Here is a 26,597-nt window from a genome sequence, read left to right on the forward strand (position 1 = left end):
ACGGTTGTCTTGGATGTCCATTTGATTTCATATCAGGCTTTGTTTTGGTCTGTTTGTTTTGTCAGTAAAACATCTCTTCTGCCAACCTGGGTAGAGACTGGCAGAACTTTGAAGAACACGTTTGCATGAAGAGCTCCAGCCAGATCACTTTGTATTAGCATTAAAACTTCTTCATCATCTTTTACTATATTTCTTGATTTCTCTTAAGCGTCCTTTGTTATTTGATATCATCTGTTGTCATCTTATTCTTTTAGAAAAGTTAGTATTGATTGGTTCAGAAACATTCTCCAGGATAAGCCTCCTATTTCTTTGATGCTAGCATGCCCCAGAATAATGTACCTATGAACTGTAGGCCAAGACTGTAATATGACAGATGTGTAATACAGATAATTAAAATATCTGAAGCATTACACTGCTATACTTGTAGGCTGATTTTTGCAAGCACTTAAAATTTTGAATGTCTCTTTTTTCAGATGAGACAGCCTGATGACAGATGATGGCCAGATGGGTCATTTTTGCTAAATTTGCAAAAAAATCAATTTTATGTAGAAAACAACAGAACTGTAAATTTGCTTTTCAGAGTATTTGAATCAAAGTGTGGCTATGGGTGTTTAAGAGTGTACTGCACTGAACAAGCATAATTTCTTACCGAACATCTGTTGGGATCTTGGTTTGGCAGGCTGACGTGACATTGATGTATTAATTAGACGTAATTAAGACAATGTTACTTTAAGTAAGATTATTACGATAATATTGCTCCAAATACATATGTACATATACAGCTGAAGTGCAGTAGAACAGCGCCCCAGAATAAAACAAGCACGAAAACTGTTCACTAAAATGTACATTTTATTAAGCAGCAGTAGACTAAATATCGTAATATAGTTTTATAATTATTGTACCAAAAATGTTCATATTTTAGGAACACCAGTATCGATTCCAGAAAGCGTATTTTTACACCTCTTGCAAGTATATTTAGAGCCTTAAAACATACAGTGAAATTAAGTAAATTAAGGCTAATGAAACCACCTTAAACAATACCACATATATGTTAAAGGTTAAAGTGCTGTACAGGTCTGAGTTTAAATCTGGTAAATATATTTTACAACATGTATGCAGTAAATATAGAAGGGCACAGCTGCGAGAATAGACAACACCCTCAGTTCCAGGAAATAAGAAACCTGCTGAAAGTACCGAGTAAAATCGTGGTGAGAACTGGGAAGGATAACGATTTTCTCTGGCAAAATATCGTAGTCAAAATTTCAGAAATTGCACACAACTCTCCAGTTTATAGTGAAAACTATATCGTATTCTGTTTCATGATGTCCAAAATGTACTTATACTGAAACGTTTACCTTATTAAGAACTTAATTTTAGAAACTTAAATTCGAGGTAGATCTATAGAAAAGATATTAATTTATCAGAAACGTGCTTCTTAAATCTTATGTATGCTTTAGAATGATAACATTATTAATAAGAGATGAATAATAACATTAACATTAATAATAAGACACACCCATTTTTTGTTGAAACGTAACAATACTCCAAAGGTTACTTTTTACTCCATTAAAAGTAACAAATAAAATAAAAAGTTTCCCTGCTTTATGTCTACTCGTGAAACATTGCTACTTCGTAGCACAAATGCAGTTTATTATACATACTGTATAAGTCGCTTACTATAAAGGCGCTGAATAAATCTACTGTAGTGCACTATGCTCAAAGCTCATGGCTCATGGCCGTGACGTAATTCAACCTATCAGAATCATGTGAACTGGAGACTCGGCCGGCCCAGATGACAGCTTTGCGCGATTCTTTCCTTCCCGATCTGGAGAGCCCGACAAAGCCAAGTTGGTGGCAGAGCGAATCGGCATAGTGTCGATAGAACAGACGACTTAATCGTCCTTGCCAGCGTTGGTCGTGATGGCGGCTTTAATGCAACATCGATTCACCGATACCGAGTACAAGAACTGGCTGAAAACTACCATGACTCTGCTGTTACTGAGAACCAGGCTCGAAACGTTTCTGGAAAACGAAACCGAAACCTTTCACTCTCAGCTCGGCAATAAATTGATGGGACAGAAGTGTCAGGCTCGCCCCCCGTGTAATACGAAAAGCTGCGGACCTCAAGGCACCAAGGTAGGTAGAGAGCTGTGAAAAAGATCTTTCCCCCTGAATGATGTTCTGCACTACTGCATATTTTTCACAATGAATGGTATCAGATCTTCAAACAAAATCTAATATTAGATAAAAGGGACCCTGAGTGAACAAAAAACACATTTTCAACATTTTGATATGTATTTCATTTATTTGTCAAAGAATGTTAGGCAACACCCAATGCACTGTGTGAAAAAGTAATTGCCCCAGTAGACTTAATAACTGGTTAGTCTACTTTTAGCAACTGTAACTGCAACCAGATGTTTCTTGTAGTTATTGATCAGTCTGTCACAAGGCTGTGGAGGGAAGTCTGGCCCACTCCTCCATGCAGAACTGCTTCAATTCAGTGACGTTTGTTGGTTTTCGAGCATGAACTGCTCTTTACAGGTCCTGGTACAACATGTATGTCTTTAACCAGGCCACCCCAAAGCTCTTAAACTCTTGTTCTTCAACCATTCCGATGCAGACTTGCTTGTGTGTTTCGGATCATTGTCTTGCTGCATGACCCAGCTGTGCTTCAGTTTCAGATCGCGATCGGATGGTCTCCTGTAGAATCCTCTGATTCAGAGCCGAATTCATGGTTTCCTCAATGATAGCAAGACATCTAAGTCCTGATGCAGCAAAGCATCCCCAATCCATGACACAACCACCACCATGCTGGACTGTTGGTATAACTTTGGAATGCTTTGTGTTAGGTTTTTGCAAGACATAACGGGGCTCATGTCAGCCAAAAAGCTCCGCTTTTGACGCATCTGTCCATAGAACATTGTTCCATAACTCTTGAGGACCATCCAGGTGCAATTTGGTGAGCACTCATGTTCTTCTTAGAGAGCAGTGGTTCCACCTTGCTGCTCTGCCATGGGTCCTATTTTAACCCAGTGTCTTTCTGATGGTAGAGGCATGAACACTGACTTTAACCAAGCCAATGTTGTTCTAGGGTTCTTTGTGACTTCCTGGACAATTTCATGCCTTGCTCTTGGAGAGATTTTGGCAGGACAGCCATTCCTGGGAAGATTAACTACTGTTCCAAACTTTCTCCTTTGTACAATATAGTTCTGACAGTGGTTTGGTGGAGCCCCAGAGCCTTAGAAATGGTTTTGTAAGCATTTCCAGACTAATGAACAACAATGTTTTTCTAGAGGCTTTCAGGAACCCTTTCCAGACTAATAAACATAAGCAATGTTTTTCTAGAGGTTTTTTTAGGCCTTTCTTTTGACTGGGGCATGATGTGCCTCTAGATCCTGTATGCTAACAACTTCACTTCTGATGATAAGGGCCGGCGTTAGTCAGATTTATATTAGGCAGGGCTGGCATAACACAGGCCTGACTGTTTACCAGAGTGTTCAAACAGCTGACCCTAATTATTCCTTTAATTGGGTTGAGTACACTAGGTGGGGCAGTAACTTTTTCACACCTGTAGATTGCATGTTTGATTACCATGCACACCAAACAAATGAAAGAAGCCATTTTTCTCTCAGACTCTGCTCTATATACTACTACTACCCCTGAACATTTCTGAACAAGTTCATTTTGCAGAAAATCAGACAGGGGGTAAATACTTTTTCACATATGTTGTTTGGGTTAGTAACAGTGAGCCCCAAAGTTCACCACCCCTGTCCTGGAGAGCCTCAAGTCCAGGAAATTTAAGGCTTACCACAGTGAATCATCAATCCTTTATGACCTGAAACAGGTTAGGTTTGTTCAATTAATTAGGTGATTGGTTAAGTTGTATAATTAAGATAACAATTTGGTTATAAAATGTGAGTACCCTTTAATTCTAATAGATATTTTTTCTGACAGGAACACTTTACTTTATGAAATGATAAATAACTTAAATTTGTTTCAGATACATGATTTTGATATATGTAATGAACTATATAACTTACCAGAGTACCAACAACCAGTACCAGGATTAAAGACCCCTGTTGGATCCTGATGCATTTTGGGTGCCTGGTGGACATTTTTGGATTACGTTTCTGCTATGGCACTTTTGAAGCCATAATGAGGTGTGTGAAACACATGATGTCTGAGATTTAAAACATATCCTAACTGATATGTCTCAGTTTGTCTTTTAAACTAAACGGGTTCACCCCAATTAAGATTTGTATTTTATTTCCAAGGGTAAGGTACCTACTGAGGAATATTTGTATGGAATTCCTGTAGGTAAACACCGTGCCCACATGGTGCATTTTAAACCATCTCAGCTGCCTTCAGGACAGCCTTCAACACAAATAGAGTAATAGTAATTGCTGTATTGTGTTAGAAAAGCAGATGGTGTAGTATCAACCTACTCTGTGTGTACTCTCTCATATCTAAAAAATGTTCAGGTTTGTTTGGGGAAGAACCCTGCTTGTGGTAGACTGGCTGTGAGGACCTTTGTGTGTTAACTACTCGAGCACTAAATGTAATTAAGATCCTGTCTTTATCGACGAGTTTAAAATACAAACAAAAAATCCATACATAAAAAAAATAAAAGTTCTCCTTCTTTTAAACCTAGAATCGTCCATCCTAGTGTTCATTTAATATAACCTTCAGGTGAATGTATGTACGAAACTAAGCAAGTGAAATTGTTCAGAGCTTAAAGGAAAGTTGTATTCCCTCTTGGCGAATAGTCTATGCAGAGGTCCTCAGCTGCTTCCTTCAAGGGCTTCAATTAGGAAAGTGTCACAGACGTGTCCTGAGATCCAGTGGTCTACTTTCTCCCCAAGCCTCCTCAGGTGTGTCCCGCTTGCACACAGTGGAAAGATGAAATCCTCTCGAACCACAGCAACAGGAAAGGGATTATTTACTGGAATAACAGCCGGCCTCATCTGTGGCCAACAGAGAAATGGGAAGTGGCAAAGGTAAGTCAGTGGACACTGCTGCTGGTTCTGTTTGTTCCAGAAATTAACCACCAGGAAGTAGCCACCAAGATATACAGTTGTATGCAACAGTTTGGGCACCCCTGGCCAAATTACACGTTTTGTTGATTTTCTAAGTGAAAAGAAGTTAACACAACCTCAGCAGTGAACAAACTTAAACTTGACATATTTCTGCAAATTTTAATGCACAGTTACTATTTATTTTCCGTGACATAGCTACCAAATGAGCCACATTCCTTGATGTTCACCTAAACATTTCTGCTGTAATGGAAAACCTCTAATGTGCTTTAATTTGTCTCTCTTACAAAAGAATGGTACGTTCGTTCCTAAGATAGGAAAGATAATAATAAACTTTATTTTATATAGCGCCTTTAAAGGTGGCTTCTCAAAGCGCTTTACAGAATGACAACAACAATAAAGAAGAAGAATACACAAGATAAAACACAATTACAATATATAGAGGAGACCGTGGATGGTGGTACTAAGAGGAGCAGAGGGGTGAAGAATGGAACCAGTTAAGTAAAGGCTTTTCTGGAGAAGAGGGTCTTGAGTCTGGATTTGAAGGAGTTTAGAGAAGGTGACTCTCTGATATCCTTGTGCAAAGAGTTCCAGAGCTTGGGGGCATAACAGGAGAAGGCCCTGTCACCCATACAATGTAGACGGGCTTGGGGGACAGTAAGGAGGGCAGAATTTGAAGAGCAGAGGTTGGGAGGTGGGGAGTAGGGCGATAATAATTCAGACAGGTATTGAGGTGCCAAGCCATGCAGAGCCTTATAGGTAAGCATGAGGATTTTAAAGTCTACATCGAATTTGACCTGAAGCCAAATTCAAGGACTCCAGGACAGGAGTAAGGTGAACACTTGCTCTAGACCTGGTCAGGATTCTGGCGGCTTAATTTTGGACATACTGCAGTTTGTTCAGAGTAGATTGTGATACCCCTGCAAGTAGAGCATTACAGTAGTCAATTCAAGAGAATACAAATGTGTTGATCAGCTTTTCAGCCACAGTTGGTGATAGCATAGGGCGTAGTCTTGCGATATTTCTAAGGTGAAAAAAAGATGTTTTGACAGTATGCTGCACATGTGGGTTGAATGTTAAGCCAGAATCTAATATAACCCCTAGGTTTTTCAATTTTGATTGAAGCTCAAGTACAGAGCCATCTACAGAAAGGGTTACAGGACTGGCTTGATGAAGTTGATGGGGGGTACCAATAAGTATGACTTCAGTCTTGTTGCAGTTGAGATGAAGGAAGTTTTGAGTCATCCAAATTTTTATGTCAGAGATGCAATTAGATAGAATAGAGACAGCCACATCATTGTCAGGTTTGGTATGGATGTATATTTGAGTATCGTCCGCGTAAAAATGAAAGCTGAGGCCATGTGATCTTAAAAGCTGACCAAGAGGGAACATGTAAATGCTGAAGAGCAAGGGGCCCAGTATTGAGCCCTGAGGGACACCAGACATAACAAGACCAATTTCAGACCTGTACCCATTAAGAGAGACAAAGTGACAGCGATCAGTGAGGTAAGATTTGAACCATTTGAGGGCAGTGTCAGAAACTCCAAACACAGTCTTAAGACGAGAGAGTAAGATGTTATGGTCAACAGTGTCAAAAGCAGCACTGAGATCAAGAAGGATGAGTATAGGGAGAGAACCAGAATCAGAAGCTATTAGAAGATCGTTGGTGACTTTGACCAGGGCCGTTTCTGTGCTGTGAAGTTGACGGAAGCCAAATTGGAGGTGTTCAAAGAGGTTGTTTGTCATGAGGTGGTTATGTAACTGAAGTGTGACAGCACGTTCGAGAATTTTAGAAGGAAAGGGTAAGTTGGAGATGGGGCGAAAATTGTTAAGATTGTCGAGAGCCATGTTAGGCTTTTTTGGCACAAGGGTAATGGAAGCAATTTTGTGGACCATTGGTACAACGCCAGTGCTCATGGATTCATGTAAAATATTGAGGACAATGGGACAGAGAGAAGAGAAACAGGACTGGAATAAAGTGGTGGGAATGGGATCTAAAATAGATGTGGGTTTCATGCCTGTAACTAGTTTGTTGAGGGATGCTGAGTCAAGAAGAGAGAAGCTGGAGAGAAGGGAACCAGAGAAGTTGGATGAGGAGGGAGGAGGTATGGAAATGATATGCGTAGTGGAGAGAATGTGATGCCTGATCTTGTCAATCTTAGAAGTAAAGAAATCTAAGAATGTGTTGCAAAGTTGTGATGAGGCAGGTAATGTGGTAGGGAAGTTTGGCTTGAGCAGTCTGTTGATGATGGAGAAAAGATGTCTGGGGTTGTTTTGGTGATTTTCAATGATGTGAGAGAAGTAGGTGGATCTAGCAGACTCTATGGTAACCTTATAATCAGATAAGTAATCTCTCCAAGCCTGATAATGTACATTTAGGCCAGAAAGATGCCACCTACGCTCAAGTTTGCGAGAGGCTGCCTTCATGGATCGCAGATGGTCATTGTACCAGGGGGCAGGGCGAGAGAAAGAGATGGTTCGAGTTTTTAAAGGAGCAAAGGTGTCAATGGTAGATAAAAGAGCACTGTCAAGTAACTGTATTTTGTCTTCTAGAAGGTCAGAGGAAGAGGAACAGGATAAGGAGGACAGAACAGAATTTGCAAACCTTGGGTGATCAATTGATCACCAGTTGCGGAACGAAGAATCCATATTAAAGAAATAAAGTTCAATTATTCTGTTGGAAGTGTCTGGTCTGGGCTGGGGCTGACGCTGGTCACCTAACTCACCAATCAGGCATCTTCTAATATCTTCTAATCGAACCACCAATTAGTACTCTGACTATAGGCTTGATTTGCCACTAGACCGGTGCTCTGACATTGGAGCTTCTGTGCGCTGTCTGGCTAGCAGCTCCACGTTCATCGTCTGTGTGCAACCAAAACCGAAAGCCAAGACTCGCCAGGACTGGCCCGGCGATGAAGCTCGGCTGTCGTATCCAGATACCCCAGCAGCCTGAATCCCCGGGCAGCTCTCAGCCCAGCAGCTCACTTTCTGCTCTTACGTCTACCCACTCTGCCCTCTGTTTTCTTGGTCCCCAAAATCTCCTGAAAAGCCCCGAAGCCCTGCGCCTGGGTTGCTCCCTGTCAGTTTGCCCTGCAGCAGCCATGGTGGTAACAGGAAGAAAATGTGTTCATTAGAAACATTAGAAACTGCAATTTTAAAGAAATGCTGCACAGTGAACTGAAAAAAATTGAATAACATTTTCAGACAAAGAATCAGTTTTAAAGCACTGCAGTTTCCAGATTTTCTGACAGAGCAAACATTTATCTTAAAGTTTGTATTATTTTTACAGGCTGGCTTGAGAAAATTGTGAATAGGGTTTTTGTTTTGCAATAGGGGATGAGCTGGAAAGAAAGAAGTGCACATTCACATTCAAATTCTGAATAAAAGAGGAGCCTGTACAGTAGGTATCTTAGTCCTGTATGTGAATTTGGGAGTCTGGGGTTGGATCTGACTCTAGTTTCTGTTGTTTATTGTAGGTCTACATGCCACGAGGAAACAAGGACCACAGCAAAGTGCAGGATTTTGATATCTCTGCATTCCTGAATTTGATGAAGGTCTGCACTCACTTCAAGAAGTATGTGAATACCATAGCACTGGACCAGGTACTGTCCCAATAGCCAGCACTTACAGCGTTCCTTGGGATGGTATTTAATTTAAAACCTTGGACTAATCTGGAATTCACCATCATTTGCATTGCTGGCTTAAGTATTGTTAGTGCCTGTCGCTTGACAGGCACAGTCTGAACAAGCACCAGATCCTCCATGCCAGGAAACCAGTCCACTGGTGAGAAATGTGTTCACTCTCTTGTTTGAGTTGTGACATCCCACTGGATGTGCTGTAATGAGATCTTTAAAATAGGTGGGTCCAGGAAAACAGACACAAACATAGCTGTAAAATCTAAACTGTGCAATTTACACAAATTATAATAAACATATTACAATACCTGAAGGGGCCTTGGATTGAGGAACGGACATGGGCACCTGCTCGCTATTTCCACATGCCTCAGTTATTAAACACCATCCACACATGGCACCCCTGAATGCTCCTGTGTCCAGGGAGTCTCATTGGGTGGGGGGTGGGGGTGCACTGCCATGCCCAGGTGGACAGCAGTTCGCAGTCCTTGGATGCTCTGGCAGCCTGTAACATTTCCATAAATGATCACATTCATCTTGGGACCATCCCAACACACTCAGGCCATTTGTTAGTGTGCCTCTCACCCTATCAGTCATGCAATCTATTATCCAATCAATCATCCAATTTGATTTCCCATATTTAAAACATATTATGCCACTGAAATGTTGCTCTGACATTGAGATTCCCCAGGAAGTGCTGCACTTAGTTCTGAGAGACCCAACAGACTGATAACCTGAAAATCAAAAAACGTCTGAGACCTGAAACCTGTAACCTGAAACATGTCTGCTACCATGACAACCAGCACCGATCCAGTGGCACCTTCCCAGAACCGTCTGCTAGTTTGCAGTTTCTTCTACTCTGACCACCATAAATCTTCTCCATCCCTGTTTGTCGTCAGCTGTCTCTGGTGAGTGCCGAGTGCCTTCAGCCTCGGCTTTTTCTGCCAGCCGCCAGAGATCACCAAATCCCTGCAAATCCTGCCTGTCAGTAACCATGTCTGGTTCAACAAACGTGTTGAAACACCATGAGGGTAACAAAAACCTCACAAACCAAAGCACCTAAGTAAAAGCCTAACTTTTCTTTGAGCATAGTCCCTGGACTAACATGTCAGGCAACTAAGCTGATTTCGGGCTTTAAAATTAACAAAACTTCAGTCTCTCTCTGAAACATTTCACAAATGAGCTCTCATCTTTCCCCGGGATTCTTTAAAAAACCTGACAGTTTCTTTGTCCACAGTTCCAGAGTTCCACAGATCCGGGTCAGTTCTTCTCCTCTCTCTGGAGATTTTCACATGACCCTCTGCTCTCTTTGTCTTCTCACAATTAGTCAGGTGACTGGGACAGCAGTCCCCCACTTCCCAAAGGCTTCTGGGGAATGTGTCACGCCCTCTGCAGCCAGAGGGCGCTCCTTCTCTGTCCTGTCCCTAGTTTCCAGTCTGCTGTCCTTCCTGTCCCTCTCTTTCCCTTGGGCTATATATTTCTGGGTCTTGCACTCTGTCTGCTCAGCATTGACGTTCTGATGTCCTGACACCCGCCTAGCACTAGGGCGCCCCACGTCCGCTCCCTGAGGGCATAGGTTTCTTTCCGGCATTCCTGAACTCTTTGCACTAATGAGCCCGGGCCTTTTTTCCGTCTCGCCGCTACGCATCTGGGTTTTTTTTCCGCTCTCCTACTCCCCACGGTTAGTCCCTTTGGACGTCCGTGACAAATGATGTCCAGACAAGACCACAGCTTCATCCTTACACTGTGCTTTCACTTTGTGCAACCCTCTTTGTTTCAACTTCAACCAGAACAAATTTCAACCAGATTATTGTTCAATTATTTTCTTACTGACCATATAAATTGTCTTGAATGCAAGATTAAATTCAGTTGTGTTGTGCTTCCACCTTCATAGCTGCACTGACACATCACATTTAATTCTGTTTGAAGAGTGCAGACTTACAATTGCCTGTGTCTTTCCAGCTTATTTTTTAAGGAGTCGTTAAGGGGGAATCGTGTGTGGCCACTATGTAACTGCAATCCGTTGCAGTGAATACAAATAATTATTTTTGATCAAGTTGTTAACCTTCAACAAAGATCATATTAGGTTGCCTGAGGTGTTCAAAAACAACATAATAGTAAACTGAGATTTTAGAAGACTGAAACAATTGCTTTTAGTGCATTGTGTATTGTTTCTGGTTGAAGTTAAGAAAAGATATGCAAGCAATACTTAAGGAGCTTAAGGCCTGGGTAGGTCATTAATTGTGCTCTATGTTCATGAAGGTTACCAATGTAAGAAACAAGATGATGCATTCGGCTGATATGAAGGTGGCAACACAGGACATGATGACGCACATGCAGAAAATTCTGCACCTTGTTACTGAGCTGAAGAAACACGTGCCTAGCATGTTCGAGCTGGAGACCGCAATTAAAGAGGTGAGACACATTGGAGACTGCTGTTCATCACTTGTAGGTCAGTGGAAGTTCTTATTTTTTTTTATTTACAAACTTTTGTTTTACCTACGCGCTTTGGAATCTTGGTTCTCAGCTAGGGTTCCTCAGAGGCGAATGAGGAAGTGTAGATTGACTCCTCTGCCCCGCCTATATTAGAATCACTCGTCTTTCAACATATTACAGGCAGCCCAGTACCGGTGAACTGATGGCGTTTGGAGGAGAAGGGTGTCCCTAATTACCAGAACTCCAATCCTGTAAGCACCCAGGAGGCCACAGGGGGCACTGTATCGCTGAGCTGTCTAGTCCAGCCCTACCCTCAGTTGAGCTCAGCCAGATGAACACTGCCATTTGTGGAATCAGTCACAGTCAGCTAGTAACATGACTAAGGCTTAAACCTGTGATCATAGTGCTCAGCCTGCATTATTGGCCTGTGGCAGTTCTTCATGGTTAAATGAAGAGGAGTCTTCAGCTGAAATTAGGGCAGGATTTCTCAAACCTTGAGAACCTCTATATTTGTTGTTGCGTACAAATTAGATCTTATATTAAGTTCAGCCCTCAGTTGGATTGATTGCTCCATTGGATTGTTCTAAAAAGGTCTCTAGCCCTGGACGTGGAGAACCCCAAAGCAGAGTTTCTAACGATTTGGAATCACACTGAGATCAATTAAGCAGGAGATTTGTGAAATGACCCATTTAGGACCCCAAATCTTAATTTAACTGAATGAATAAGTAACTTAATGGGACTCTTAATTCTTTAGAAACAGACGACCTTTAACTATATTGGGGCTCTTGAAGACCAGGGTTGGAGACCTCTTAGTTTGAAGTCTTACATGGAAATTTCAAGTGAATCAAAAAATGTACATATTATAATTAATATCTTTAGGGCTCAATTAAGTAATTAAGAACTTAGATGACTTGAAAAGCAGAAGACAGAGCAGTTGTGAAGACGGAGGTGTAGGAGTACCTGAGTTAAGTGGCAGTTTATGTTTAAGCCTCCTGAGCTTTTTGACCAGGTCTTGTAGATTTCCTGGGGAGTCACAGAGTCTCCTGTTTTTTTTTTGTTTTAATGGAGCCCTCAGTGGTTTAGTTATTTAAGCAAAAATATTAGAAGTTTTTTTTCCTCTCCAGAAGACATTTTGTATTCAAGTGCTGGTGTTTGCCCTCATTTCTCCCACCTAGTCGAGCATTTTCTCTTGTCACCAGCTGCAGGAGACTGAGCTCAACATTCTGTTAGGGAATGTGGAGCAGAAGCCTGACTTACCGGTGTTTGAAAGCGGCAGCCTTGTCGACACTTTACTGAGCGTACAGAAGATCCACGACCTGGAGCAGCAGGCGCTGAAGGAGAAGATCGAGTCCTTGGCCCTTCGTTTTGAGGATGAGAAAATTCTGCCCGAAGTAAGAGCTGCCTGGGAGGAGACACTTATACAGTATATCTGCAGAATGACATGTGAAAATGTTCAATCAATAAACTGGCCAGTCTTGATTGACTACATCTGACTGAGACCAGCCACAATACTCAAAGTTATAAAACAGTTTTTATGGGAAGCAGACTTATTTTAAAATAAGATGTAAATTCATGTCTCTTGCTGTCTGCATTCAACATCTTTTAACAACGTCACAGAATTATCATTTCAATTTCTGTGAGTAATATTATTTATTAATGCACTATGATAAGACACTGTATTATACTGTATTTTTCTAACTAAAGTATGTGATACTTAAAAAGATAGTGGGGAAGGGAACCCACTCTGACACAACAGACAGTATCTAATCTTCCTGCCTTTACTGTAGGAACAGAAACTCCTCAGTGGAAACCTGTTTCATTGGAGGTTTGGCACTCTGATGTGGGGTGACAATTGTATTTTGTGCCTTCAGAAATGAGTATGGAATGGTACTGTCAGAGTGACAGTAAACCTTTCCAATGTGCCAGTGAACTCTTAAAGAGCAATTACACTGAACTATATCACCTACTCTACTAGTAGGTTTATTAAATATCTAGAATATTTTCAACTCTCAGTCTTTGAGACTGTCCATTAAGTCTGTCTCTCTCCATGTGGTAGCGTGTGTGTGAGATGCATCAGAATGTCGAGCTGTCTCCTGTGTGTGTCTGTCTAGAGCCATGAGGAGCTCTGCATGATGAAGGAGTTCCTGGATCAGAACAAGGACCTGCTGGTTCAGCTGGGCCCACAGGTAAAGCAGCTGAACTTCATCTTTGAGAAAGTACACCTGCATGACCAGCAGCTCACCGTCCTGACTGAGAAAGTGGACAACCTAGAGAAGAAGAATGATGGTGAGTCAAAGACGAAGGGCCTAAAATTATGTCATATGCACAGGGCCTTCTTCAAATTTTACGACTGAGTGTATTTTTAGAGCTTTTTCTCCCCAGGTTGAAATTGACTCCTATTTTTCTGGAAATACAAATGATAAGAGTTTAAAAATATTATTGTTCTAAGTGACAATGTTTCCTGATAAGACTAGTGCAGCAGTTATTATACATTAGTCACAGAAGTCTCTCTCCTATGAGAGTGTGTCTCATTCCAAAATGAGAACTTGATCTGAATGCATTGTGAGAGTGAAGTTTCCCAGTTCTGCCTGGATAATGATCAATCCTACTGAGTGAGGGGAGGAGAAACTCTATAGAGCTGCAGTCCCAGTATGTGATCTCCTATCACAGCTAAGTAACAGAGTGAGTCTCTTGAATGGTAATAATGGGGTTTTTAATGTAAATGTATTGCTAATTGTTTTTGCTTTGGCAACAGTGGAATTCATGTGTCCTATTAATAAAGGTGGTTGAATCTGAATTTGAGGTCCAGTTGTGCATGACTGAATTTTGAACAACACTCCTAGTTATTTTTGGAAGCTCATTAGAAACTCCACCACCATGGCTCATATTGTCCAAAGTTCATAAGGGTTTGTTTATGAGTCATTAACAAACACTTATGAACTCATTGTTTACTCAAATATTAAGTGCCTTGTTTTTTAAAATTTGTGCAGCGCTTAAATTTGCTTGTACACAGACTATCTTTATGTCCAAATACTATCCATACTGGTGAGCAAACACTTCCGGATCAGTGTGAACATCATTGTTCTTTACCTCAATATCATTCATATTTTTCATTCCTTTGAACTTTTTGGAACATAATTTTTGTGCCCTGATATAAAGTAAATGATGCATCATCAGTCTTTCCAGTTTATTCTGGTCAGTGCTAAACTAAACTGGTTATGAAAGAAATTGACTTTAGCTGTTTTTTAAAAGAAATACAGAGCTCTTCTGGAAAGACTGAAATTGCCCAAAGCTTCTGTTGGAATTGTCAGCCTCCTGCATGACCACACACCTCAGAGCTTGGTAACAGCTTGTCAGCTGCTGTCCCACACAGGTGCTTTCATCTGCACCATTTAAGATAAGATAAGATCACTTTATTGTCCATATACTATTTCTTGCATTAGGAATTTGTCTTTTCACATACCCCAACTTGCTCTCCAGGAGACACACAGTTACACAGACGGGGAGAGAGAAGCTTGGGGTCAGAGCGCAGAGTCAGCCATTGATACAGCACCCCTGGAGCAGTTGGGGTTAAGGGCCTTGCTCAGGGGCCCAACAGAGTAGGATTCCCCTGCCAGCCGTGGGATTTGAACTGGCAACTTTCCAGCCACAGGCTCAGATCCTTCGCCACAGAGCCACCACCCCATTTTATGCCTTCTGTTTGGTGACAGCTGTTGAATACTGGACCAAGGCTAATTACTGACACAAAATTGCTGTACCCATGTCTCTGGGGTGTCCTGAACTGGTATTTTTCAACTGTGAATTAGGTTCCTGTTCCTGTTGCTGAACTAGTAAGTGGCTCTCTCCTTTCTGGACTAGAATTTTCAAAATGGTTTTTGCAGGTAGCCCCATCCTTTTGGATCAGGCGTTAAATCCACAACACTGTTGGAAGGAGTAGGGGTGTTATCCTCCATTTCCTAGCTAAATTCCACTCTGAGCTTGTACAATCTGTCCTTCCCCCTTAATTCAATTGGTGAGACACTCCTCCCATTGATCTGCTGCGCAGTTGGTGCAGTGTGTTCATTCAGGTGAGGGATGAAATGGGTCCCTTCTTGTGTGTGAAGTGCTTTGGGATCCTTTGGGATGAACAGCTACATATAAAGGAAGTTTAAAATTATTATTATTGCTGTTATGGGGTGTTGTTATGAGGCTGAAATTCTTTTGCTTTTTGTCTTACAGAGCCTATTTTCAGCGCTGAGGTAGTCAGGTACAAGAACCATCTCCTGGAAATGGCTCAGAAGAATAGGTGGCCCCTCCCTGTGTTCACAGAACATGCCCATGCAAAAGGTACGTACAGCCAGATAGTGCATTAGGAGGATGGTATTTAAGAAACATTCAGATATAAGAAATAATACAGGGCTAAAAAGTGCAGGAAAAGATTAATGTTACAGATTTTTAACATGTCATGGCTTGAAAGATTATTATATGCTTTGGCTGAGAATATAAATTACGAGTTATTCCTGACTGGTTTATTTTTTTCCCTGATCAAACATGAAGTGTAACATATGCTGTTCTGTCATTCCAACGCTTAGTCCAGTACCCTTTCAGTGTTTTGTTAACGGATGGACTTCACAACAGAGCCAAGATTCACTCTGTTACTCAAGGGGTAGCAGGCTCTGGTTAGTGTGGAGCAGCCAGGGAGATGCAGGGCTTTGTGGGAACCATTGCTGACGCACGCTGCTCTTGCCAGGCTACACCGCGATGGTGGAGGTGAATGGGCAGAAATTCGAGGGCAGACAGGTTCATCTCAGTGTGAAGGCGGCGCACCAGGAGGTGGCAATGTTGGCGCTGCGGGAACTGGAAAAGCAGGCACCTTCTCTGGCCTCAGGCGAAGACAGCTCTACACAACCCCCAGGACCTCTGCTGAAGCCCACCGACCAATCAGAAACATCCTCAACTGCAACAGGTGCCTTCCTCTTCAAAGCCTATGCTTTTAAAAAACACAAGAGAGGGACACAAAATTTACATTATATTATACCAGCTAACCAAAAAAGGTATTCAATGTCTTACTTATAGATGTACAAAAACCTTATGTACGTAGATAAACAGTTCATGCCTTGTTTTCTTCAAAGCTGTCTAGCAAATAGTAAAACATTTCTACCCCTACAGCCCCGGTGTTTTTAGGAAGTGTGACTGTCACTCTGAACACAGAGGTTATTGCTCCTGATGAGTACAGTGAGAAGGAAGAGGCAGTTGAAGCAGCTTATGACAAATTAGGCTCCGTGTTTGGCCTGGAAGTCTCTTCTTCAGGTAAATACACATCCTCTGTCTCACCCTTTACTTTTCTGTCCATCTGACATCTGAAGTTGTGGTGATTTTCTTTTGTTCCTGAGAATATTGTGAAATTATACTGTATCTGCCTGAGTAAACTGTGTTTTATGAGGAAACAAAAGAATTATTCTTGAAAAAGAGGACCCGTGAGAAGGCAAATAGAATAGGTGGATTAGAGGGTGAATAAAAATGTTATTTAACCAATAATAAAATTAGATGTTCAAGAGGGAAGCTGCAAGTGTCTAGGCTGCAAAGGAACAAATAAAGTTTAATTCCACGCTGGAAAGTAGAAAGAAGAAACACAATGTTTGAGCACTTGAGCCTTCTTCACAACTGATCCACAACTTCTTCCACAATAAAATCAGGCCTAACATTAGCAAAAATAATGTTGAGAATGTTGATAGTCGTAAAAGTTTTGCTTTATAATTAGGTCTGTTAAGGTGATTTAAATTGTTAGGAAAACTTGTTTAAAATGTAATTGGTTTCTTGTTTGAGTTCTTTTAAACAAGTCTGTATCTGTGGAGTGTGGCGGGGTCTCTCCCAGACAGCAGACTGGGTAGCAGTTTTCATAACTTTAGCTAATCTGTGAACTGACACCTGTTAAGAGTACACAGCACATAAACCTGGAGTTCAGGGACACTGACAGGCAGTGTGTGGTGCAGAATATGGACATTATTGAACTTTTACCATCTCTGAAATGTTACATGTTTTACTCTAAATGAGTTCCATTTTTAAATAGTAGCAACAGGCTAAAGAAGCATAATATTGTTTAAATAAAATACTTTTTTTTTCAGGCAAATCAGCTAAGCAGAAAGTCCAGCAACATTTCTCAGAGTCTGGTTTCACACAGCCAGAGGAGATACTCCAGACAAGCCCTTATGGCAAATTCAGTTGCAAACTGAAAATCTCTGGGCCCTTTACTTTTAAAAGTCATGGTGAGTGAAGTGTGTTGAGGAAAGTACACAGTTTCTGTCCAGAGTGTGGTACTGAATTAAGTTTTATTTTCAAATATACGGTATAGAGGAGTGTGAACAACATAGCCTGCTATTACTGTCACTGTGGTGACTAGTATCAGCGCACATTAAACAGTGGATACTTGAAGGCAGATTTCTTCAAGGAAGAGATGTCCATGCATTCTAGTTTGTGTTGACAAGCTTATTTAAGGAGTGGATTAAAAGGAGTATATAAAAAATGTGTACTTTATTTAGTAAAAATATCTTATCTTTATTGTGGGGGACACAAAAAAACCTTGCTTAGTAGCTAAGTGAAGGCTCTTGTATTCTGTAATCTGTGCTGCTACCTGTTGTACTGGGCTGTGCTGCTACTTGTTGTACTGGGCTGTGCTGTGCTGATACCTGTCGTACTTGGCTGTGATGTGTTAATACCTGCTGTGCTGTGATGCTACCTGTCGTACTGGGCTGTGATGCTACCTGTTGAACTGGGCTGTGCTGTGTTGATACTGTATCTGTCGTACTGGGCTGTGCTGCTACCTGTCGTACTGGGCTGTGTTGTGCTGCTACCTGTCGTACTGGGCTCTGCTGCTACCTGTTGTACTGGGCTGTGCTGTGCTGATACCTGTCGTACTTGGCTGTGATGTGCTGTTACCTGTTGTGCTGGGCTGTGCTGGTACCTGTTGTACTGGGCTGTGCTGTGCTGCTACCTGTCGTGCTGGGTTGTGCTGTGTTGATATCCACTGTACTGGGCTGTGCTGCTCTGATGCCTGTCGATTTGTTTGTATGTTCAGACGGTGTGAGCAAGAAGAAGCTGGCAGAGCAGCAGGCCGCCAGAGTGGCCCTCACCCGTCTGGCTGGGCTCCTCGGCTGGCACGGCGGCCCTGAGGAAAACCACAAGGGCGCACTGAAGGAGCTGCTGGAAAGCAGGCACCTGGGTGAGGCCTCGTATCACGCATCAGCGGAGAGCTGCGGAGGAGCTGATGGAGTAGGATTCGGTAAGCAAGACCCATTACAGCTCCTTGCTTCCGTAGGGGTCATTTTTAGACCTGGGGTGCCCTTTGCTTGCCGGGGAGAGGCTCCGGCTCCCTCGTGACCCTGAATTGATGGTAAGAAAATGGGTGGATGGAAAAGTCTTTACATTTGTTTTCTACCACCAATCTCTTGGCGTTTTTTTTTCCTTATTAGCTGCTCCTGTGATTCTCACAGTTACCCCGCTACAGAACCTGCCGGCCCCCAGCTCACAAGACCCCGATCCACCAGGTCAGAAGCCGGCCCAGGGGCTGGCCCAGGTGACCAACCATGTGACAGCTGAGCCCTCCCAGGAGCTCTCGGTGTCCTCAGGTTGGTGGACGGCCTCTTCAAGGGCTCCTCAGCTCCTCAGCGGGGCTGGTCCAGCTGACTGCAAGCTAGGCATGCCAGCTTTCCCAGGAAGAAGAAATCTGCTACTTTGACTTTGTCGATGTCTGCATATTTTGAGTACTTTTATCGGGCCCCCCTTTACAGTCTTCTCTGTTCAAGACTGAAAAGGTTCAGTTCCTTCAGCCTGTCAGTGTGGGATATTTCCTTTAAGCCCCATAATGCACCTGATGGCTCTTCTCTACAGTGAAGCCAGAGAATTAGTAGGCCAGGCTCATCCTAATCAGAGGTTGACATTGATAGGTGTATTCTTTTTCCCATCTTACAACAGGAGGCCAGCTGTACTTTGCCAGTGTGACTGTGCCTGTGAAGAAAGTGTTCGACCCAGCAGAAACACACAGGAAGAAAAAGGATGCCATTCAGGGAGCCTACAGTATATTGGCATTGTCCTTTGGTCTGACTGACACAGCCTCAGGTACCAGTGGGACTGTTGTGCCTCTAATGTTCTCTATACAGACTTGTGATATAAGCAGCTGTGGTCTAGAAATAATTCAAGTTTAACAGAATACCAGGCACAAAGGGGAGCAGACACAAACAGCTCCATATCTGGTTCCATTGCCTTGAGCATAGTGCAGTCGACACTGTGGATATGTTATGCAGCAGGCTGGTATTTACACTATTGGTGCAAAGCGCTGTGCACAGTTAAAACAATTTCATATTTTTTCTGAGAGTCCATGTAATTTAGCTCTACTGTGCACAAAATCTGGAGATTTTGAGTGTCACCAGTCCATTAACTACTAACCTGCTATTGTTCTATTATTAAAACAGGAACTGTTTAAGAATTCAAAAGCAAGCATTCCTTTTATTGGAGTTGCTGTGCTACTTTTATGGAAATCCGAATGAGACCGTTTCTGTGGGCCCATGTTCCTCAGGCCCTGAGCCCACAGACCAGTACCAGTCTCTGGGGCAATGCTGACCAATCCCTGCCCAGACCTTGCAGACAAAGCCAAAGAGGCAGTTATAATGGATGAAGACAATTTACTGCTGTGTTTTTAGTTCCTCACCTCTGGGGACCTTAGGGCAGTGGTACGGAAACACTGTTGTAGGCATTTTGTGAAAAGGAACATGTAAAGGATTATTCCATGCTGAAAAAAAAGAGATTCTGGAATAGACCTTTACTTGGTCCTTTGCAGCCTACACATGCTGACACAGCTCCCTACTAGAACTATTTTGTGAAAAGGTCCTGTGTTTCTGAAAATTCCTTTTTGTCATCTTTAACAACGTGTGTCTACTTTATTTCTTTGATATCTGAGTTCAGTGTCTGGATTTTAAGCATTTGTACACGGCCTTTGGAATTGAATGATTTTATATCTTCCTCTTTTTTAGCTGCCTCTTCCAGCACATCCAAACAGGTAGTCTTGGATTTCTTCGCTAAATCTGGACTAAACCCACCTGTAGAGACGTGTGAGTCTGTGGACAAACTGTTCACATGCAAACTGGAGATCTCTGGAAACTTTGCATTCCAGAGTCAAGGTGGGGAGCATGAACAAAGTTTACAATTTTTTTTAAAAAAATAGGTGGTTTAGGTTCCCTGCCTCACGTTGTCCCATTCAGTGAAGAAAGTTGACAGGTAACATTTTTTTTTTCGGAAAAGAAAATACTGTAAATAAATAAACTGCTGTTCTTTTAAAAAGATAAGAGTATGCAATCTCTGATGTTTACTGCAGACTATTCCCTTACTAGAGTGTGCGATCATTTTTTATCATTTTTAGCAAAAACAACAACAACAAAAAAAACTTGGTACTGAACTGAAGAAGGACTCATATATTTCTGGTGTCAAAATCAGTTTTCTTGTCAGATTCATTAGAATTCAGTGATTAGTGATGTGGTGTGATGTATTGTTTATGAGTTTTGGTTCTCTGTATTGTAGAAGGGGTTTCAAGAAAGCAGCAGGCAGAACAGGGGGCAGCTAAAGAAGCCCTGGCCAGGCTGGCAGGGGTCCTGGGGTGGGACCCTGCCTGTGCTGATGGGAACTACAAAGGGAGACTTCAGGAGCTGCTGATAAAGCACGGGCAGGAGAAACCCCTGTACCAGCCTGTTCCTGGACCATGCTGTGACACTGCCTTTCCTCCTGGCACAGGCCACCAAGTCACAGGTATAGAGGCCTCAGTCTCCTATTGACCTCTGTGTTCCTTTAGAACCTCAGACAACACCCCTTTTTAAGCTGTTCATTTGGCTGAAGTGTTCAGGACGTTTGACATAGTCAATTTGGTGACTCAGAAGACATGGGGCAGAGACCAGTACCAATGTCCATTAAAACTGCAACAGAATTAGGACTTAAAGACCTGCCACCTTAAAATGAGTCTATACAGAAGTAAGATGTTTGTGCTTGAGCACCAAGTGCCAAACCAAGCTGACACAACACAGCAGAAACTGTCTCGTTCTCCGGCACATTTCAGAGCTGCTGTTCATCCAGAGGATTGATATACCATGGGTTTGAAATGACACAGCAATACTGGGCAACTTTAGTATGTTTTGTCCTATTTTCATAGGGGCAGGGTTTCATAAGACTGGGTATAAAGAAACAAATTAATAGGCCGTGCTTGAAAGTAAATCTCAGAGGGGTTGTTGCATATGAAAGAAAGCAGAAAACATGCTTAACGTTTTCTTGCTCTTGCTCCAGCCTCAGAGATCAGCAGTGTGAGAGAATCTTCAGCTCAGGCCAGTGACTCCGTTGCCATGGTAACACAGCTTGACGAGCTCGATGAGCTGCCTGCTCAAAGCAAAATGCCCAGGATTGAGTCTCCAGGTAAAATAGCCGCCAGTATTTGGTGGAGGCTTTGATTTGGGTGGTTTTCATGCCTTCAGCCTGTCTCCCTCCTGAATAACTAAAATGGCATTTTGTGACATTCAGAGCCCTGTCATGCAGCAATAATCACCTTCGATGGGGATTTAATTTGTACATAACACAACAAGGGCACAAAATGGAGCATGCACAAACTGAACTTACAGTTTAGCTGTGTGCATCACACAGGGCCTGATTTAGATGCCCTCTCAGAAGGCCGCTATTCTACATTTTGGGACTGGAAGAACTGTTAACAAACTGGACAAATAAATGCTATACTTATGAGTGCTCATTTGAATATGTTGTAGCCTTTATTTTATCATTTTAAACTTGAACCTAATGTCTCCCTAATTTTAAAATCTACAGTGATTCTTGTCCAAAACAACACAGAAGTGAGATGTTTGTGCCTGAGCACCAAGCGTGAAACAAAGAGACGACGGTTCACATGCTGCAATGTTTTGTTATGTATGTGTCTGTGTGGCAGAAATCCAAAGGCTGCTGGAGAAGTGTGGTCTGCAGCCACCTCAGGTCACCAGCCGTGTGAGCGTGGTGAAGATGTTTGTGTGCAAAGTGACAGTCCATCTCGTCGGCCTCGGCATTCAAACCCAGCAGAGCTGGAGTTCTAAGAAGGAAGCCACGAGAAAATCATACCTTAAACTCTGCCTAGTGCTGGGCCTCCAGGAAGCAGGTGTGTTCACGCTTCTCTTTTCATGGGCCGATGAACATGGTGTTCAGCCATCATGATGGACTCCAATACATGTACCACCACTGGGATTCCCCTCTGCAGGGAAACCAGATTATACTCGGGGAGGCCCAGATGGCAGTTTAGCCAGCACACAGGGATTATAATTATGCGGGTGTGAGCCTGGTCAGTACCTGGATGAGAGACCTCCTGGGAAAAACTATGGTTGCTGCTGGAAGAGGTGTATGGGGACAGTATGGGGACACTATACTGTAAACAGGCGCCGTCCTTTGGATGAGACGTAAAACCGAGGTCCTGACTCTCTGTGGTCATTAAAAATCCCAGGGTGTTTCTCGAAAAGAGTAGGGGTGTAACCCCGGCGTCCTGGCCAAATTTCCCATTGGCCCTTACCAATCATGGCCTCCTAATAATCCCCCTCTATGAATTGGCTACATTACTCTGCTCTCCTCCCCACTAATAGCTGATGTGTGGTGAGCGTTCTGGCGCACTATGGCTGCCGTCGCATCATCCAGGTGGATGCTGCACATTGGTGGTGGTGGAGGGGAGTCCCCATTACCTGTATATAGTGCTTATCTGGACACTCCACTCAAAGCACTTTACAGGTAATGGAGACTCCCCTCCACCACCACCAAAGTACAGCACCCGCCTAAGAAATGTATTTTCTACTTTCACTCTTCAGGCTAACCATGGACATTTGTGAATTTGCATGCAGAGAATGTATTGGAAATTGAAACTGAAAGATTGTTTGGTGCGTTGTATGCAAATTATTAAAATATTAAAGCCATGGGTAGTAGATACGACAGTGGACTCTAGTCCTGTAGGTCACTTTCATCAATAACGGCTTAATACCTACAAAGAATAAGGGTATATCAGTCCTGTTAAGCAACTCACATATTCTGTCAGTAATTAACTACTCAGGAAAGTGTGAAAGCCAGAAGGTTTGGACTGGAATTCCTCCCCATAGAGATTAAGAAGACAGTACGTGTCTTTTTTCTTATTGTTTCACAGAAGAGATCAAAGCGACGATGCTTGTGAAAGAGCATTTCAAGCAGAATTCATATGATCTCCCCACGGAAGAGTTCACTGAAACTGCAGACAAGAAGTTCAATTGCCAGCTGAAAGTTGCTTCCTTTACAGTTTCGTGTGAAGGAAAAGGTGAGCTAGAGTCAGTCTTGTTGGTCAAATTTCCTATCTTCCTGAGCTCAGTGTATATATTTTTAACTTGTTGTCATTGATCATTCCTGAAAAATAATAGCAAACATTGTGAATGGGGTTCATAGTTTGTCAGCTCAACTTTTTGCTCCACTCTCTCAGTCTGCCTTCAAACAATTTGATTCCTGAAGCCTTGTTTAAGGTAAACATCTTCTTTTGTTATAAGAACAGCTAACTTTGTAACCATCTTGTACGTTAGATGAGTGTCATTGGAGTGGCTTCAAACTGAAGACTAGGTTAGTCAGGTCTTTATGATTCACGAGTGGATTTTGTATACGATAATAAGATATGTTTGTCTTTCAGGGTCTTCTGAAGACCTAGCCAAAGCCGAGGCCTCCAGGTTCACTCTCTCCCAGCTCACCCACATTTTTGACTGGGGCCTGGCGGCCAAGGTGCCAAACGGTGAAGACTCAGTGGGCAGGCTCACCACGTTGCTACAGGAGACCCAGCAGAGTCCTCCCACTTTTCAGCTCATTGACACCCTACACAAGGCCACTGCTCAGCTGAACTTCAACAACTTCTCCCTGGAGAGCAGTGGCCATCGGCTTGGCTCCAAGAAACTAACACAGAAAGAAGTCAGCTCTCGGCTCCTCGGGCTGCTGGGAGAGATGGGGGAGGAAGGTCAGTGTCTCCTCATTACTCTGGACCTTTCAATGCAGGAAAGTGCAGGTACCTTCTGTGTGGAGTTTGCATGTTCTCCCTGTGGTTACATGTGCTCTGCTTGTCCAAAAAGACATGTCTTGGTTAAGTGGAGTCTTTAAATTGTCCCCTGTGTGTTTGTGCCGAGATAAATAAGTTACTGTCCAGAGAGTATCCTGCCTTGCACCTGTTGGGTTAATCTCTGAGTCACTGTAATCCTGTATTGGACTAACTTTATAGGGTTATTGAACATGAATGGAAGGCTGATGTAACATGTCAACAACTTAAGATGATAAAGCCCCAACTACATTTTCAAACTTCATCTTCATACAGCCCATGTGGTGTTCATGTTAAAATGTTCCCTAGCTGCTTGAGCCTTATTTACATTAAGGAGTTTTAACTTCAAGTCGGTCACAAACAAAATTTTGTCATTTTAAATCTAGGGAAACTGAAAAGAAAATCCTGGTATTTTAAAGGATCTTAAATTGTACCTTAAAAATTAAGTTTTTCATCACAATACTGCTTAGTGAAACACTCTTTGTAGTCCTAATTCAAAACGTTGTCCTTGTGTGTGACTGTTTGGTGATTCCAAGTTTTGGGTTAACTTTTAAGATGCAAGCAACAGCACCCCAGCGAGGAACCGGGTGCAGGAGTGGTTTGATAAGAAAGGCTGGAAGTCGCTCAAGTTCGAGGACACAGCAGAAAAACATGGCGTGAAGGTCACCTTCTCGGCCAGATTTGACTGCTCCCACCAAGGTAATTGCCCACAAGTCTTCAGGGCTAGCTGCCTTGGCTCAGCTCTGGACCCCCAGAACTAGCGCTTGGATGAAACACAAAGAACTAAGCGTTATCATTAAAACAGACAAAAATGGCAAAAGAAGTGTTATGATCTTGGGAAGTTGCCCGATTTTAAAGAAACAAAACACTACCAGCTACGAGTCTGAGAGGGGGGCCTATGGTGACAAAGCTGCCCGTTTCCTTTGCAGATTGGGAGCCCAGCTGGGAGTGTGCCCAGGAGAAGCTGGGTGAGGAGCTGCAGGCTCGATTCAAGTACTTGTTTGAAGACAGTGCTGATCAGGTGATTTCCGCATAGAAAGACACCAAAAAAAAAAGGCCCAGACCCTCACATTGGTGTTAGTGTTTACTTGTAGGATAATGCTTGTTGTACAGTATCCTTGTATGAACTACCTTTACCATCCACTAGGCTGGAAGGTAAAACTTTATATGAAAAATACCAATTCTGCTATTTGTTATGCCCTTAACGTAAGGGGTTAACCTTTTCAACAATGTTGCTGACCTTCAAAATGTAATACACCAGAAGTGTAATCTGCATTGATTTTAAAAAGTCAGCTCTCAGAAGTGTTACATTTTTTTGTCCCTCAACCCGTTTTATTTTCAGATCTAAGCTGTGTTCTTTAAGCAGCAGCCTGTGCACACTGATGCCCAGATTAGCCAAGGAAGAGCTTACTTTACGCAGGGATTGGCTTTGGAGCAGGCTGGTGCTGTGAAATCTACCAAAACATTTTTAACCTGGGGCTCGAGCTCATGGAATAACCTTCATACTGGATACCTTGCTGAGGAGGCCTGGGATGAAGGTCGAGGGATGGAAAATAACCCCACACAAACTCATGGCTGGAGACAGTTACACTGTTGATGAACTGCCTTGAACAGTTTTTCTTCCTCTTGACTTCAAGGAAATTGACTAAATTTAAAACGACACTTTTTAGGCTGCTGTACACAATGACACGGTTGTCATCTCAATAACGCTTATAAAGCAATGTGCAAAGGAAATTATTTTTAAATGTAATTTCTTTGGACTTGATTTATTAACAACGTGTTGCAAATTGATATTTGATGTTTGTAATGGAAGATGGTATCACCTTGGGATAATATTGAGAACATTGTTTCTCATTTTATTTTTTGTAATTGGCAATTAGATGATGGTAAGTTAAACTCTGCATAATGGATTATTTTATATTATCTATGTCTTAGACTATCTTAATATGTCTTTATACTGTAATATTGGCAGATTGTGATTAAAAATCCCAGGTACTCTTACCTTTTGAAATACACATGCTAGATCAGTAATGGTGTGGAAAAATGTAACATTGTGAAATAGAGAAAATATAATTGCAGCAATATTTAACCAAATATCTATTTAAAATGACTTAATTGAGCTAATACTCATTGTATTGTCTTAATTTTAAATGAATAACCCAAAAGTTGCATTGCATACCAATCTCTTAACTGTTTATATTAAAAAATGTTCATAGAACATTTTCCGTTGTAAGTGTAATGTTGTTTTCCAACTAGCTTTCCAAAAGAATGAAAAAATAATCTTCATTTTGTACGGAGAATACTACACAGATATATCCATGTTTTCACAGACCAAGGTTAGCTATACTCTCCGTTTCCCTGGGTATTATTGCTTAGATCAGCACACATGATGCTGATCGGGGTTTGTGAAACGACAGGATA

At 42.2% G+C, this 26,597-nt stretch overlaps 1 protein-coding gene across 2 annotated transcripts; it reads left to right on the plus strand.

Moving 5' to 3' along the window:
* Window positions 1–1,774: 1,774 nt before the first annotated feature.
* On the plus strand, window positions 1,775–26,375 carry LOC102686979 (uncharacterized). 2 transcript variants are annotated; one of them, XM_015363334.2, is made up of 22 exons: window positions 1,775–2,136; window positions 4,863–4,997; window positions 8,510–8,635; window positions 10,928–11,080; window positions 12,301–12,492; window positions 13,213–13,387; window positions 15,320–15,427; window positions 15,831–16,046; window positions 16,250–16,390; window positions 17,206–17,346; window positions 18,156–18,359; window positions 18,550–18,705; window positions 19,052–19,195; window positions 20,107–20,253; window positions 20,651–20,875; window positions 21,404–21,529; window positions 22,050–22,253; window positions 23,277–23,423; window positions 23,784–24,101; window positions 24,732–24,875; window positions 25,106–25,197; window positions 25,519–26,375. In XM_015363334.2, exons 1-22 carry the CDS (start codon window positions 1,921–1,923, stop codon window positions 25,522–25,524), a joined length of 3,516 nt encoding a protein of 1,171 aa, XP_015218820.2. In that variant the 5' UTR covers window positions 1,775–1,920; the 3' UTR covers window positions 25,525–26,375. The 2 variants fall into 2 exon arrangements, with proteins under 2 accessions (XP_015218820.2, XP_069035100.1); XM_069178999.1 differs by lacking the exon at window positions 1,775–2,136 and adding an exon at window positions 4,070–4,160.
* Window positions 26,376–26,597: the final 222 nt, after the last annotated feature.

Source organism: Lepisosteus oculatus, chromosome 15 (genome assembly GCF_040954835.1).
Source record: "Lepisosteus oculatus isolate fLepOcu1 chromosome 15, fLepOcu1.hap2, whole genome shotgun sequence".
NCBI classification, from domain to species: Eukaryota; Metazoa; Chordata; class Actinopteri; order Semionotiformes; family Lepisosteidae; genus Lepisosteus; species Lepisosteus oculatus.

What these genes read in the sequence shown, in the direction of transcription:
- LOC102686979 (XM_015363334.2), top strand. Translation starts at nt 1,921, where the DNA reads ATGGCGGCTTTAATGCAACATCGATTCACCGATACCGAGTACAAGAAC. An exon ending in TGGAGACCGCAATTAAAGAG is followed by an intron (nt 11,081 to 12,300) that starts GTGAGACACATT and finishes TCTTGTCACCAG; the next exon opens with CTGCAGGAGACTGAGCTCAA. An exon ending in AGTTTCGTGTGAAGGAAAAG is followed by an intron (nt 23,424 to 23,783) that starts GTGAGCTAGAGT and finishes TTTGTCTTTCAG; the next exon opens with GGTCTTCTGAAGACCTAGCC.